We start from the raw sequence: 15,186 nt of genomic DNA, 5'->3' as shown, positions 1-15,186 counted from the left end.
ACTTGTCTCTCTAGTTAGATTGGGGCCAGGGACCATGGTTTGCCCAGCACTGTATATCTTCTCCTTCAGAACCTAGCATATGGCTCTGTAGACCACCTATGTCCAATACCAGATGCAGAATTTCAAGACATTGTCAGACTGCTATCTGGTGGGCCCAGCCATGGTTCCTGAGAACACAGAGATGGAAATAAATGACTGTAATTCAGGAGATGAGGGTTTTTTGGTGTGTTTTTTTTTTTTAGGTCATACTGTGAGGCATGTGGGATCTTAGTTCCCTCACCAGGGATTGAACTCATGCTCCCTGCATTGGGAGCACACAGTCTTAACCACTGGACCATCAGGGAAGTCCCAGGAGGTGAGTTTTTTAACAGTGGTGTAGACAGAGTGCTGTGGAAGAACAAGAAGAGGAAGTGCCTAATTACCTGGATGGGATACAAAACTGAGTTCTAAAGGAATAATGAGAACTCATCAAAGAGAGGAAATGGGAATTCTGAATAGAAGAAATGATAGAATAAGCCAACATATAGAGGCATGATAATCTACCCACTCCAGTATTCCTGGGCTTCCCTTGTGGCTCAGCTGGTAAAGAATCCGCCTGCAATGCGGGAGACCTGGGTTCGATCCCTGGGGTGGGAAGATCCCCTGGAGAAGGGAAAGGCTACCCACTTCAGTATTCTGGCCTGGAGAATTCCATGGACTGTATAGTCCATGGGGTCGCAAAGAGTCGGACACAACTGAGAGACTTTCACTTTCATAGAGGGATGAAGGCATGGTGTGTCAGGTGAAAACAATTGGTTCTGAGTAGCTGGAGGGTAGTAAAGAAGCTTGAGGTCAGTTGCAAAGCTTATGTCTATGTGTTCACATTTCATTGTAGAGACAGTAAGTACCCTGCAAGTGCCGTGCAGCACTGTTGTACATAATGATGGTTGTGAAATGATAATAAAAGTGAGGGCAGTAATAATAATGATGAAAATACAAGTGTGGTTTAATTCCAAGGATTTGGTGTCTTGAATTTAGGGTTCATTCCTCATGGGAATCAGATAATCTAGATAAATATTCTATCCTTCTTTTATTTAAAAAAATTCAGTAACCCCTTTGTATGTGTTCAGAACTGTTCTATGAACTAGGAATATAACAGTGACCAAGAATTGAGGTCCAGGCTATTATAGAGCTGTCATTGCTCATGGGGGAGGCAGATAATAAACAAATGAAGAAATGCGTTTCAGATAATGATGTGACACAAAGGAAGAAAAGAAGGCAATATGACAGAAAATAACTGAAGGGGGACATCATTAGATAGGTTGCACAAAGGACACCTTACTGAGGAAGTGACATTTGAGCTGAATGAACTGTCAGCTGGGGGGAAAGCTGAGGGAGGAACATCCCAAGCAGGAGAAATCTCCAGGGCAAAAAGACCCTGTGGAGTGTACAGGCAGCCTGGTGTACCCAGAGACAGAAAAAACTCCTAGAGCCTAGCAGGCACTGGGAGGATGGTCTATAGTCAGAGGGCAGGCAGAGGCCAGGTCACAGAAGGGTGTTCAAAATGTGGCAAAGGGTTTAGATTTTACTCTAAATGCAGTGGAGACTTTTGAAGCGAGAAAGTGCTTTTGAATGATTTACACTTTTGAAAGCTAGCTCTGGTGGCTCCGCACTCTGCCTTTGGGTGGATACAGTGCCTGCCGCTGTCTGGCTGTGGAATCCGAAGTCATGTAGCACTGTTTACTGGCGCTCTAGCTTCATCTTCACAGACCTATGGAAGGAAGTCTCTGAGGACAAGCTGCTTTTTGCAAGTCCCCCCGAGCCTGGGGGAGGCAGGAACAGAAGGTCCATTCTCCTTGGTGCTTGGTGAGTGATGATGCTGGCAGTGAAGAAGGCCTCTGGTCAGTTGCTAAGCTGAGGACCTGGATGAAGGATGCTCCCACTCCACGCCTTCCATTAAAGACACTTTGTCCCCACTCAGTGTCCCTCCTGAGGGCTCTGTGAAATTTAGAGCTGTGTGTTCCTGCATCCTGCTTTCCTCACACCTCCTCCCTCAGAATCACTGTGCAGGCTGTCCCAGGAAGAGACAGGAGGAAAAAAGGACTTAGGCATATTCACATAGCCACATAAGTACCCATACAAATAAACATGGATGGGGCCAGGGACCATGTTTTGCCCAGGGCAGTATATCTTTTTTATTCCAAAAGAAATTTATTTAGGCTAACTATATGCACAATATCTGGAGATCCAAATGAATATGTCCTAAAATAACTGTAGTGGTTTTTTTTTTTTTGCATCAAAGCTATTTATTTATTATTTTTCTGGCTGTGTTGCCTGGCATGTGGGATCTTAGTTCCCCAACCAGGGACTGAATCCGCACCTCCTGCAGTGCAAGTGTGGAGTCTTAACCACTGGACTGCCAGGGAAGTGCCAACAGTAGGTCTTAAATGATTTTTACATGGATGAATAACTCTGACCTGACTGAAGGGTGGAAATGGAATGGTGATTGTTCACTTTACAATAACATCAACTTTAACAGCTCTTTTAAATAAGACTCTCCTCTTTAGTGTATCGAACTTGGATACAACTTTCAAGAGTCCTTTCCAGGACATCAAGTAAAGACAGTGTACTGGAACTGGCTTATAAGGGCTCTGGAGATAGTGAAAGTTGCTCAGTCGTGTCAGACTCTTTGCAACCCCATGGACTATAGAGTGGGCTTCCCTTGTGGCTCAACTGGTAAAAAAAATCCTCTTGCAATGAGGGAGACCTGGGTTCGATCCCTGGGTTGGGAAGATCCCCTGGAGAAGGGAAAGGCTACCCACTCCAATATTCTGGCCTGGAGAATTCCATGGACTGTGTAGTCCATGGGGTCACAAAGAATTGGACACTACTGACTGACTTTCAGATACACAGGACTATAGAGTCGATGGGACTCTCCAGGCCAGAATATTTGACTGCGTAGCCTTTCCCTTCCCCAGGGGATCGTCCCAAGCCAGAAATCAAACCCAGGTCTCTCCCATTGTAAGTGGATTCTTTACCAGTTGAGCCACAAGGGAAGCCCAAGAGTACTGGGGTGGTTAGCCTATCCCTTCTCCAGTGGATCCTCCTGACCCAGGAATCAAACCGGGGTCTCCTGCATTGCAGGTAGATTCTTTACCAACTGAGCTATCAGGGAAGCTGGAGAGCCCAGTGGTAAATTTTCAGCAATTTTCCAAGCTGATTGTTAAAACTCATCATTCAGTTCAGTTCAGTTTAGTTCAGTCGCTCAGTCGTGTCCGACTCTTTGCGACCCCATGAATCACAGCATGCCAGGCCTCCCTGTCCATCACCAACTCCCGGAGTTCACTCAAACTCATGTCCATCGAGTTGGTGATGCCATCCAGCCATCTCATTCTCTGTCGTCCCCTTCTCCTCCTGCCCCCAATCCTTCCCAGCATCAGAGTCTTTTCCAGTGAGTCAACTCTTCGCATGAGGTGGCCAAAGTATTGGAGTTTCAGCTTTAGCATCAGTCCTTCCAATGAACACCCAGGATTAATTTCCCCCAGAATGGACTGGTTGGATCTCCTTGTAGTCCAAGGGACTCTCAAGAGTCTTCTCCAGCACCACAGTTCAAAAGCATCAATTCTTCAGCGATCAGCCTTCTTCACAGTCCAACTCTCACATCCATACATGACCACTGGAAAAACCATAGCCTTGACTAGATGGACCTTTGTTGGCAAAGTAATGTCTCTGCTTTTTAATATACTATCTAGGTTGATCATAACTTTCCTTCCAAGGAGTAAGCGTCTTTTAATTTCATGGCTGCAACAGCATCTGCAGTGATTTTGGAGCCCAAAAAAATAAAGTCTGACACTGTTTCCACTGTTTCCCCATCTATTTCCCATGATCATTACTAAACATTAAATTAATAAATTTACAATTAAATGTTATACTTAAAACATTCAAATTCTTGCCTCCTAGTTTACTCCATTTTACTATAAGTGTTCTTGAAGTTATTTACATGTACCTGTAAGATGGAAATACTGCATAATGGTGTCCTGTATGTTGCAACCCCATATTCAATGATGTCCATTTGTAGCCTGAAACTGGCCCTGATGGGAATATTTACACCATGGAAATTGGCAAATGCTCTAAACCAGGGCTTTTTTCCCCTGGGGAACTGACTGTTAAACATTTATCAGCATCCTCAGGTGTAGTATGTATTATGTAGTCATCTTATATTAATTTTCATATGGTGAATCTTTTAGAATCTTACTTACAGAACTAAATGGACTGAGTTCAGAAAACTTGCCTTGACACTGAAGTCTATGATCCTTATTGCTATATTAATTTTACATAAGCAAGCAGCCTGCAGTCCAGGAGGCCTGTTGGCCACAAATAACAAGTCTCAAGATGATTATTTGAAAGAATAAGAATCTTGTTCAACAAACCTTTCTTTAGCAGTTACTATGTAGAAAGATGTATGCTGAAGGCTGGGAAAATGTTAGATAAATGACAGTGTATGTTCTCCTTTTAGAGGAGATGACAAAAAAACTTTGGCGCTACAATGTGATAAGGGCTACGATGGAGACGCAGAAGCATGGGGGAAAGAAGGGCATCAGACAGACTTCGGTGAGGACCTGGACTATAAGCATCTGTGTCTCTCTTGCTCTCCACTGTGTTCCTAGCACCTCTTTTTTTCTTGCCTGGAAAATTCCATGGACAGAGAAGCTTGGCTGACTATAGTTCATGTAGTCGCAAAGAGTCAGACACGACTGAACTACTGAACACAGATAATATATGGACAATCCTCATGAACAGCATTTCTACAAGGGCTTGGCACAGGGTTGGTTATCAATAACTATTGGATGAATGAAGGAGTTTACCTCGATCCTGGAAAAAGAAGACAAACAGATAAGAGTGGGTAGAGGCAGGGTGTTTGAAAGACACAGGGGCTTCCCTGGTGGTCCAGTGACTAAGACTCCGCATTCCCAATGCTGGGGGCCTAGGTTCAATCCTTGCTCAGGGAACTAGATCCCACAGGCTGCAGCTAAGGGCTCAGAGGCCGTACCTACAGATCCCCTGTGCCGCAACTAAGACCCGGCATAGCCAAAAAACAAATCATTATAAAAAAGAAAAAACATAACGTACAGAGACCTGGGGAGGGGAGGGAAGGGGAAGAGCTCAGCGTATTTCAAGAGAGAGAGAGGCATGAGGGGGTCCGGGGGCTAGAACTGATAAGGATGAGAGTACAGAAGAGGAGTTCTCTGCCCCAAATGTCTGTAGAGCTCTAAAAAGACCAAAGGAGTTGGCTTGTTCTGTACAGCCCTGAGGTCAGCATTAGGAGCAATGTGGGGAATCTCAGAGAAATCAGATTTAATTAGAGAACTTTCTAACAGATCTGTCCAACAGTGCGATCGGTGGACTAGGAAGGCTGTGAGCAAGTTCTCTAAGAGGGTAGCAGACAGGTGACAGACAAACTTAGTGCAACAGATTGCTATGGGTAGATAGATTTTTTTTTCCTGACTAGATTTTGGAAGAATTCATCAAATCTCCTTTTTAAGAGTATTAGATAATATATGGGCTTCCCAGGTGGCACAGTGGTAAAGAATCTGCCTGCCAAGGCAGACCACACAGGAGACATGAGTTTAGTCTTTGGGTGGGGAAGATCCCCTGGAGAAGGAAACAGCAACCCACTCCAGAGTGGGTTTCCAGGCAATTTTCTTGCCTGGAAAATTCCATGGACAGAAAAGCTTGGCTTACTATAGTCCATAGGGTCACAAAGAGTTAGACACAACTGAGCACAGATAATATATGGACAATCATCATGAACAGCATTGCTACAGAAGGCACAGAAGCTTTCCTCAAGGGCTTGTTTCTTTCTTTTTTTTTTTTTTTCTTTTTGCTGTTTTTATTTATTTATTTTTTGGCTGTACTGAGAGGCATGTGGGATCTCGGTTACCCAAGCAGGGACTGAACCTGTATCTCCTGCACTGGAAGTATAGTCTTAACTGCGGGACCTCCGGAAGTGCCAAAGGCATGTTTCTTATGTCAATTACTGAGAGCAATAGGGGTGCTGAAGGATCTCCCATGAGAAAGTAAATATCTTTTCAAGTCATTGAGGTCTTCACTCCATCATGAAGCCATTATCTATCCAGTATCTTTGTGTATCAGGGACTTTGCTAAATTCTGGAAATATAGATATAAAAGAAAAAAAGCAAACCCTGCCCTCAGAGTGCAGGGTGGAAAGGCAAATATTTACATTTCAATGGTTAAAATACCATTTGCTACCAAAATTTGCTTTGCCTGGGGGACTCAGGGAAGCCCTGAAAGAGAAATGACTTGGAGCTGACTTTTGAAAAGTAAAACAGAATTCACTACATGAAGGAAGAGAAAGATAGTCCAGACAGAAGGGAAACGCAGACAAAGCTACGGAAATTAGAAAATGCATGGGCAGGTGGGGAGGTGAGTGGCTGATGCAAGTACAGGGTAGGTGGCAGTAAGCGCCAAAATGCGTGTGGCCTTGAATCCAGAGCTGACTCATGGGAAAAGACCCTGCTGCTGGGAAGGAGGAGAAGGGGACGACAGAGGATGAGATGGTTGGGTGGCATCACCAACTTGATGGACATGGGTGTGGGTGGACTCCGGGAGTTGGTGATGGACAGGGAGGCCTGGCATGCTGCGGTTCATGAGGTCACAAAGAGTCGGACACGATTGAGCGACTGAACTGAACTGAACTGAACTGAACTGACTCTGTCAACAATTGGAAGTCGATAATGTTTTATCCTGTTATTTATTTAATAAACTTTTTATTTTGAAAGAATTTTAGACTGACAGAAAAGTTGCAAAGGTAGTACAGAGTTTTTATCTAAGAACCATGGATCTTTCATCCAGTTCCACCCAGAATTATCACCTTTCATAGCCATGGCACCTTTGTTAAGACCAAAAAACCAATGTTTGTACATGACTATAAATTAATAGACTATTTACCAGTTTTTCCACTCATGTCCTTTTACTATCCCAGAATCCAAGCCAGGATATCACATTGCACTTAATATTTTCTTTTTTTCTTTTTACTTCCAATAATGGGTCTTAAGTGGGAAGATGATGTGATCAGGTTTGTCAGTAGGAATAATCAACATAATTTTTATGGCAAGTGTGAAGAAAATAGATTGGAGGTGCCCACACTAGGGGCGGAAGACTTGCGAAAAGGCTACTAGAGAAGTCCAGTAAGAGATGATGATGGCCTGAACTCTGAGGACATTAAGGATGGAGAGGTGTGTTGACACCTTTTTTTATCCTATGGTGGAGACCTTTCCTGAAGTAGAATGGAGAGGATATAGGGGAGGGCAATGTCAATCCACTTCTTTATCTGAGATGAATCTATGTATATAGCAGACTTTGAACAAAGATGGAGAAAGGAAAAGATCTCTGTCCCAGATCTTTGGGATGAGATTATTTCTTCAATTAAACACTAAACTTAACTCTGAGTGCCCTGAAAGCCTAAGCTAAAAGGGAAGCATGATGACATTTCCTTCTCCAGGGGATCTTCCCCATCCAAGGATCTCATCATCTGTTAAAATGCAGGGCCTGGAGTCCCCCACCTCAGCCCATCCTTGGTGCCCCACACTTCGTGGTAAATGAGTGTATGAACTAATAGGACTTAAGAAGAGAACCACAAGCTCTGTCCAGACAAGAAACACTCAAACTCTTAACTCAAAAGGACAGGGCCCCTGTCCTGGCTTTCTCCCTAGCTAGCATACTCAAGGGAGAGGAAGTGGCCAGGTTGGAGAAGAACAAATTAAGCCTGGAGGGCACCAGCAGCAGATCATGTTTGTCTCTGATTCAGAGGGCTCTGGGGAGGCTCTGTTTCTTTTCTTTCTTTTTTTTTTAAGATTTCATTGATGTGGACCATGTTTAAAGTCTTTATTGAATTTGTTATAATATTGCTTCTGTTTTAGGTTTTGATTTTTTGGCTACAAGGCATGTGGGATCTTAGCTTCCAAACCAGCTATTGAACCTGCACCCTTCCCACCCCCACCCCTACACACAAAGTCCTAACCACTAGACTGCCAGGGAGGTCCCCCAGAAGCTCTGTTTCTGGGAACACTGGTTCCTCCAGTGCTCTCTGTTCTTGGAGAGCATCAGCTGGCAACACAGGAGGTGGGGACCCCAGTTATCTTTACAGACACAGTCAGAAGTGTTTCAACCTGGAAATGTGATTCCCTACCAGAGTGGGATGATTCAACATCCCTTCTGTCTTATCTCTTACTCTTCCCAGTCTGCTCCCCTCCAACATTTACTGAATTTCCAGCAGCTCTGCAAGAAGTTCCTCTGGGGAGGAAGTTGAGGTCCAAAATGGGGATGGATGAACTTACCCAAGACATCCAAGCTAGCTAGGGAGAAAGCCAGGACAGGGGCCCTGTCCTTTTGAGTTCAGAGTTTGAGTGTTTCTTGTCTGGATAGAGCTTGTGGTTCTCTTCTTAGGTACTATTAATTCATGCACTCATTTACCACGAGGTATGGGGCACCAACAGAGAAGGCAGTGGCAAGCCACTCCAGTACTCTTGCCTAGAAAATCCCATGGATGGAGGAGCCTGGTAGGCTGCAGTCCGTGGGGTCGCTAAGGGTCGGACACTACTGAGCGACTTCACTTTCACTTTTCACTTTCACCCACTGGAGAAGGAAATGGCAACCCACTCCAGTGTTCTTGCCTGGAGAATCCCAGGGACGGGGGAGCCTGGTGGGCTTCCGTCGATGGGGTCACACAGAGTCGGACACGACTTAAGTGACTTAGCAGCAGCAGCATGGGGCACCAAGGATGGGTTGAAGTCAGGGACTCCAGGCCCTTCCCTCCACCCCCACCCCATCAATTTCAGGTAAGAAAGACAATGCTTGGACCTAAAGCCCTTACTCAAGAGGATTGAGTATGACCAACCCTGTCAGAAAGGTGCAGGCCCTACTGCAGAGGCAAAGGAAAGACTGTGTCCTGCTTCTGGAGTGCCAGGGTGGGGTGGGAGGGAGCAGAAGACTCGCACAGGAAGGGCCAAGGATCCTGCATGGTGCCTCTAGATTAGGGGATAACTGGTCAGAGCATTCCAGGCGCTGGAATTCGGACACCTTCTTTTCGAGATCTGAGTGCTTTGACGTGCTCATCCCACGTGCGAAACAATTGTGGAAAGACATTAAAAACATTAAAAGGTACTTAAGATACTAAGGTCCCCATTTGAGCATGGGGATCTGGGAAACAGACTCAGGTGGAGTGGCCAAGTGCACAGACAATTAAGAACAGCAAGTGTCCCGATTTCATCCAGAGGCGGGGTTCTGTGCAAGCACCATCTAGCTCCCTCACTTGAGCGCCTCTCCGTTCCGCAGCCCGCTTCGCCTCTCCGACCCTGACCTCTCTCCCTTCCCCACCCGAAAGTTTCTAACAGGGTTCGGTCCTCCTGGGCTCGGGGCGCCGCGGGGAGTCAGGGGTTAAAACCCGTGGCCCGGGTGGCTCCTTCCCCCTCCCCAGCCCCCTCGCCTCCTCTCGGCGCGGCGCCTGGAGCGTCTGTCCCAGAGACCGGCACGAGAGAGGAGGGGGAAAGTGGGCCTGTTCCTCGGGTGGCCAATCCCCCGAGCCCGCGGTGCCCCAGAGGAGGCGCCAGGGCTAGGCCAGCGCCAGGCCGGGGCTGCCTGCTTCCCGCGGCAAAGTACAAATGCGCCCGAGCGCGGCGCCTGGCGCCCTTGGCGTGCACAGCCGGCCCGCGCGCAGCCTCCCCCCGTGGCCGCCGCGCCGTCGCCGCCGCGGGTACCGCCGCGCCGCCGGGCTCCAGCGCCCGGCAGCCCGAGCCCGAGCTCCGCGAGCAGGCGGCGCAGACCGCTTCTAGCCCGCACGCCAGGAGCAGCCCGCCGGTCCCGCGCGCCCGGCCCTACGCTGCGCGCTCGGCGGACTCCGGTCCTCCCTCTCCCGTCTTTCTTCTCCTCCCCTCCCTTTCACCTTCTCCTTTACTTTAATTGCTTTCCCCTCTTGCATACCTTCCTGCATCCCTCCAACTCTTTCCCTCCGTTTGCTTTCCCTCCTATTCCCACCTTGGACCTCCCTGTTTGTTCTCACCACCTTCTTCTCAGCCCTTCTCTGAATCTCTAACCCTAACCCTCCCCGGGTCTGCGGATTGCTTCGTGCCCCAGGGCGTCAGTGTCCCCCTCATCTCACTTTCCCCCAAGTCCCCTCCCGGCTCAGCGCCTGAGGGCCTGGCCCTGGGGAAGAAGGATGGTTCCCGAGGGAAGGGTCCTCTCCTCCTTGCTGGGACTCGCGCTGCTCTGGTTCCCCTTGGACTCACACGCACGAGCCCGTAAGTAGCAGAGTGGGTGTGCTGGGTGGCAGAAGAGGGGACCCCTGGGATGTGCTGGAAAGTGCCCGGACTTGGAGCCCCAGACTGTTCTGACAGCCATCCAGGGAGCACCTGTGCCGGGAGGGTGGAGGCTTCTCTGAGGACCAGTTCGGGCTGATCAGACTAGGGGGAACTCGGCAAGACTCAGAGCCAAGGGGGCTGCGGCCACGGACCCGAGGGTGAGGGAACCGAGAGGAGTGGGAGAGAGGGCAGGGCACGGTGCTTTTTCTGGAGAAGCGGGGGATGCTTATTCCTAGCAGAGAGTGGCATGTTTGGCGGCAAGGGTATGATGATGAAGAGGCTATTACATTTAAAGATAGCCCGTGGAAAGAAAGAAGAGTTAACTAGGATAACTTTCCCATTGCTTGTCTCTTTTGAGGCTTACAACACTCCGGTCAGGTGGGTATCATCATTTGCATTTTACAGATGAGAAAACTTAGACTGAGAGAGGAAACTTGCTCATGTTGGCAGAGCTAGTGAGCCAGCCAAAGCCAGAACTCTTCAATTCCCAATCTGATGCTTTTCCCCCTGGTCTCACAGCATCTGGAAGGAACTCTGATTTTGAGCTGTGACACTGGGAGGCAGCAGGGCACAGGGAGATGGACCAGGGTCTTCATGATCCCATATCTGCTGACTACCAGCTGCTAGGAGGCAGATATGTCTTTGAGCCTCAGTTTCCTAATCTATACAATGGGAGTGAAAATCCCAGGACTCTTCTGAGGATTAAATTGAAGAAAACATGGAAAGCAGCCAGCACCAGCAACTAGCTGGTCCATGGTAGGTTCTCGAGAAACACATTCCCTAATATTCATATTTTTCCACTTGTACACAGCGTAACCTCAGTCAGTTGATATCAACTCTCTGAACCTCAATTTCCTCACTCTTTCCACAATAGGCTGGTGGTGGACCTCCTACCCATCTTCTGACCATCTCTTGGAAAGCTGGGAGGGTGAAGAACAAAATCAAAGATTCTCTTAAAAAGAAGGAAGCATCTTAGTTCAAATGCAGACATACCCAGTAAAGAAACCAAGGCCCAGCACGGGCAGTGGTCCGCCCCAGGTTACACAGGGAACAGCCTGGAATGAAACCCCATTTTCCCAGCCTAGAGCATGTTCCTCTCCGCAGCTCAGCTCCTCCATCTCTACCTTCTTTTGCACATGACTTTCTGGAGCCAGCATTACTGGATATTGTTTCATTCCTGTTTCTGATCATCAGGGCAGGCTGCATATCTGTTCGTCTCTGGGCGGCCACCAGCATGAGATTCACAGAAGTCCTTAGTAACAAGTCCTGAAAAGAGCCCAGTGTTAGTTCAAGTCCTGGCTCTGCCCCTTAGTAGTTGTGTGGCTTTTCATAAGTGACAACCTCTCTGAGTCTCACTTTCTGCATCTAAGACACACACTCACCTGAAGGCTTCTTGGGAGGATTAGAGGAGATGACTGTTGAGTGCCCAGCACAATGCCTACTGCTCTGTCAATGTCTCCTCCTCCTCCTTGAGTCCTGGAGGTTTCCTCCCAACACCTTCTCGTTGCTTCTTAAAAGAGAATTAGCACAGGATGCCCGTAATGACTGCCTCCCTTCCACTTGGCACATGGCTCTTAACCCCCCAGATTTCATTGCCCTGGAGACATCTTAGAAAGATGGCCTAGAATCATCTTTATGTAGTTTGCTCACATCCTACCCACGGCTCTCCTCCTTGCCTCCCAGAGCCTGTCAGCCCTCTGCAGCCTAGCTTAGGTAACACCTCTTCCAGCAAACTCTCCCTGCCACCTGATCCACTCTGATCTTCCCTCCTCTGTGCTTCCACTCTTTGGGCCATGTTTCTCACTAGGGGCTGCCAGTATTCCATCTCCCCTAGACTGGAGCCTAGTTACCGACATGCAAGAAAAACCTTGGAGCAGAATTGTTGAGTTAAGGTGAGGTGGAGGTAGTCAAAGGGGTGTAAGATGCTGCGATTTCAAAGCTGAAAGAACTTTTGAAAGTCACCTGTTTCTACCCCTCAGTGTACCAATCCTTACAGTTAAACTGAAGCCCAGGAAAGGCAAGTGACTTGCCCAAGGTCACACAGCAAATTTATTAAAGAAAAGAACAGAGACCTGGATCCTAGTCCCCGATTTATCACTTACTGGTTGTGTGAATTAGGACGAACCATTTCCTTCTTTGAGCCTCATTCTATGTAATGCTAATAACCTATGAATCTAGAAACAATCCTACAGTCATTTGCTAAGGTCTTGTTTGAAGATCTCCTGTGAAGGCCCTCATCTTAGTTTAGTAAGTTTAGTTAGTAAGATCTGGGGCCTGTTGTAAGTAAGAAATCTCCTGGTGACATCTTAGGTGCTTTCAGAAGTGGAATCACAGATAGAAATTCTCAAACCCTGTGGTGTCTGATTCCTGACATGGCCCAGTCCTGCAGAATGTGTAGGGCCTGTGAACATGTATGGCAGCTTGCTCCCTAGTTTAAAGTACAAGGGTATTCAAGCAAATGTTATTCTATCCTTGGCTCTATTTGCAGCCACAGATTGAGCCTTGATCCCAGCCCATACTGAGTCTCAACTCCAGCCACAGACTGAGCTCTAACCCTCAGACACTACTATGGATCAAGCCCCATTTCCGTTCCCACCTAGAGCCCTTAGCCAGGGTGAGCCCCTGATCTGGTCACTGACCAATGCAGTCCCAGGCTGAGCCATGTGTGCATATGATGTCAGTCACTTTGGGCACCCATCCCCACTTCTGTCCGTGGACTGAGAACCTGCTCAGTACCTTGACTCCCTCTGCAGTGCTCTTTCTCCTCTGTCAGCACCTCTTCTTTGTGCTCTTCCTTTACTAACTCTACCTCCTCTCCTAACCTCCCCCACACCCCGCCCCCCGGCTTTAAGGTGTACAGCTGCTTCTGTTTTTTCATCTCTCCCTCCACCCAATCCTGACTTCAGGAGAGAGTTGGTTATCAGGTAAAACCACCAGCTCTTCTGCCTCCAAGGTTTATGTATACCATGGAAATCAAAATTTTTGGCCCCAAGTGACAAAACCTCAGACCCCAGAGGCAGGGTGGGGGCAGGAAAGGCACTTCCATGCTATGACATGGTACAGATGGAATCAGAAGGTCAGGGCTCCAGTCGTGGCTCTGCCTCCAGTTCCAACTGTGACCCACGGCAGGTTGCCTTTCTCTGTCCTTGACTTTTCCCAGCTGTAGAGCAAGATGGTGGGAGTCAAATAGATAATCTTTAAGGACCTTTCGAGCTTTAACATCTCATGATTCTAAGATCCAAAGATGCTATCGCCTTGGTGCAGGGTCTGCTCTGGCCTTTAGAAAAGGGAATTGGGGGAGTGTGGGTCTGCAGCCTGGTACCCTTGCCCTCCAGGGAGGAGTGGATATTCGGACATCCACTGAGAGTCAGACACCAACAGAAAGGGCCTAGCGGGCCTGGGACAGTGGGTACAGAGAGCTGACATCTGACCATGACATCCAGTCAGACCCCTCTCTGCCTGTCTGGAGGTTCTGCACCTCCCTCTCCCACCAGCAGAGGTCTCTGTCTCACCCACTCGCTTGCAGGCTGTTGAGCAGAGCTGGGCAGCAGCTGTGCAGTTGCTCCAGCTGTTGCACCTGTTCCAGGGCTGGCCTCTCAAGTTCCCCCAGCCACCGGCCATGGCACCAGGCTCTGGGAGAGAGACTTTGAATCCCTTGGACTCCCAAAGAAGAGGACTGGCTTGCAAGCAGTGCTGCTGGGAGGTGCAATGCAGAGATCATTGCAGGCATCCCTCTGCCTCTGGGCAGGATCTCATCCCAGAGAAGCCTGTTTCATACTCTGTTAACCATACTTACAGTCAGGATTCTTCCTTTATCTCAGCTAAATCCTTCTGTTTGCAATTTAAAGCCATTTCTTCTGATCCTGTCCCTTAGGGGATGGGCATTCCTATGAGAAGCCCCCACCTACCTGGATCTGAAGACTGGCATTGGAGTTCATTCTGGCAAAAATCAATTATCTTAGACCAGGCTCAGGCTCTCTTTGGGACTGTGTCCACATCTGTAAAGTAGGGGGTTGGACATAATCTCTCAATCCCTAACTTTCTAAGATTTTGTGTGTTAGTCACTCAGTGGTGTCCGACTCTTTGCGACCCCATGGACTTAGCCTGCCAGGCTCCTCTGTCCATGGAACTCTTTATGCAAGAATACTGGAGTGGGTTGCCATTTCCTTCTCCTTCTAAGATTTTTTGAACCTATAAATGTATTAATACATGTCCATGGAAGAAGAGAATGTAAATAGTTTCTTCTCTACCCACTGACCCTTGCCAGGCAACTGAGTTATCTTTCCTGGTTTGCTGACTCTCTCCTTTAAGGTCCTTCTATGCTCTTGAACATCTGTCACGTGCCAGATAAGAATTCAGGTTCAGAGAAGCCAGGGTCCTTTCGCCAGACTGTACAACTCATCCACTGAGGAGCTGAGGTTTTTTTACTTCTGATTCCCTTAGGAGGCCACCCTCATTGAGTGCCAGTACCCAGCACAGAGCTTATGTCTCAGAGAGGAGCAAGTTTGTTGGTGTGAAAGGGAACTGTAAATAAATAAAGTACAGCAGAGTGGGCATGAGGAAAGAGATGTAAATGTTCTCACATCCCCATGCAGGCTGGCTCACTCAGGTTTCCTGAGTTCTTGCAGGCTGGGGTCAGGCCAGTCACAGTTCCAGCCCCAGGTCCACCTTTTGCCCTTCTCTTGGTCTCATCCTGCCTGTTCTGCAGCCCAGAATATTTTTGTTGTCTTTTCTGCTCTTCTTAGAAGAATTCCCAGCAACACTACCCACTCCTGACTACCCCTTAAGAGATCTTAAGAGACCATGAGAGTCTCAAGGCAGACTGTGGGAT

At 47.9% G+C, this 15,186-nt stretch overlaps 1 protein-coding gene across 2 annotated transcripts in view; it reads left to right on the top strand.

Moving 5' to 3' along the window:
* The first annotated feature begins 9,708 nt into the window (after window positions 1-9,708).
* CHRDL2 (chordin like 2) overlaps window positions 9,709-15,186 on the top strand; it is a 33,927-nt gene continuing 28,449 nt past the window's right edge. For both annotated transcript variants that reach the window (XM_055422678.2, XM_055422677.2), the window contains exon 1: window positions 9,709-10,295. In XM_055422678.2, coding sequence (XP_055278653.1) covers window positions 10,214-10,295 — 82 coding nt within the window. In that variant the 5' untranslated portion in view covers window positions 9,709-10,213. The remainder of the gene's footprint in view (window positions 10,296-15,186) is intronic.

Source organism: Moschus berezovskii, chromosome 14 (genome assembly GCF_049115385.1).
Source record: "Moschus berezovskii isolate FMDL1 chromosome 14, NW_MosBer_1.0, whole genome shotgun sequence".
NCBI lineage: Eukaryota > Metazoa > Chordata > Mammalia > Artiodactyla > Moschidae > Moschus > Moschus berezovskii.
The sequence above is the reverse complement of the archived record's forward strand: the minus strand, read 5'-3'. Positions and strand labels throughout refer to the sequence as shown.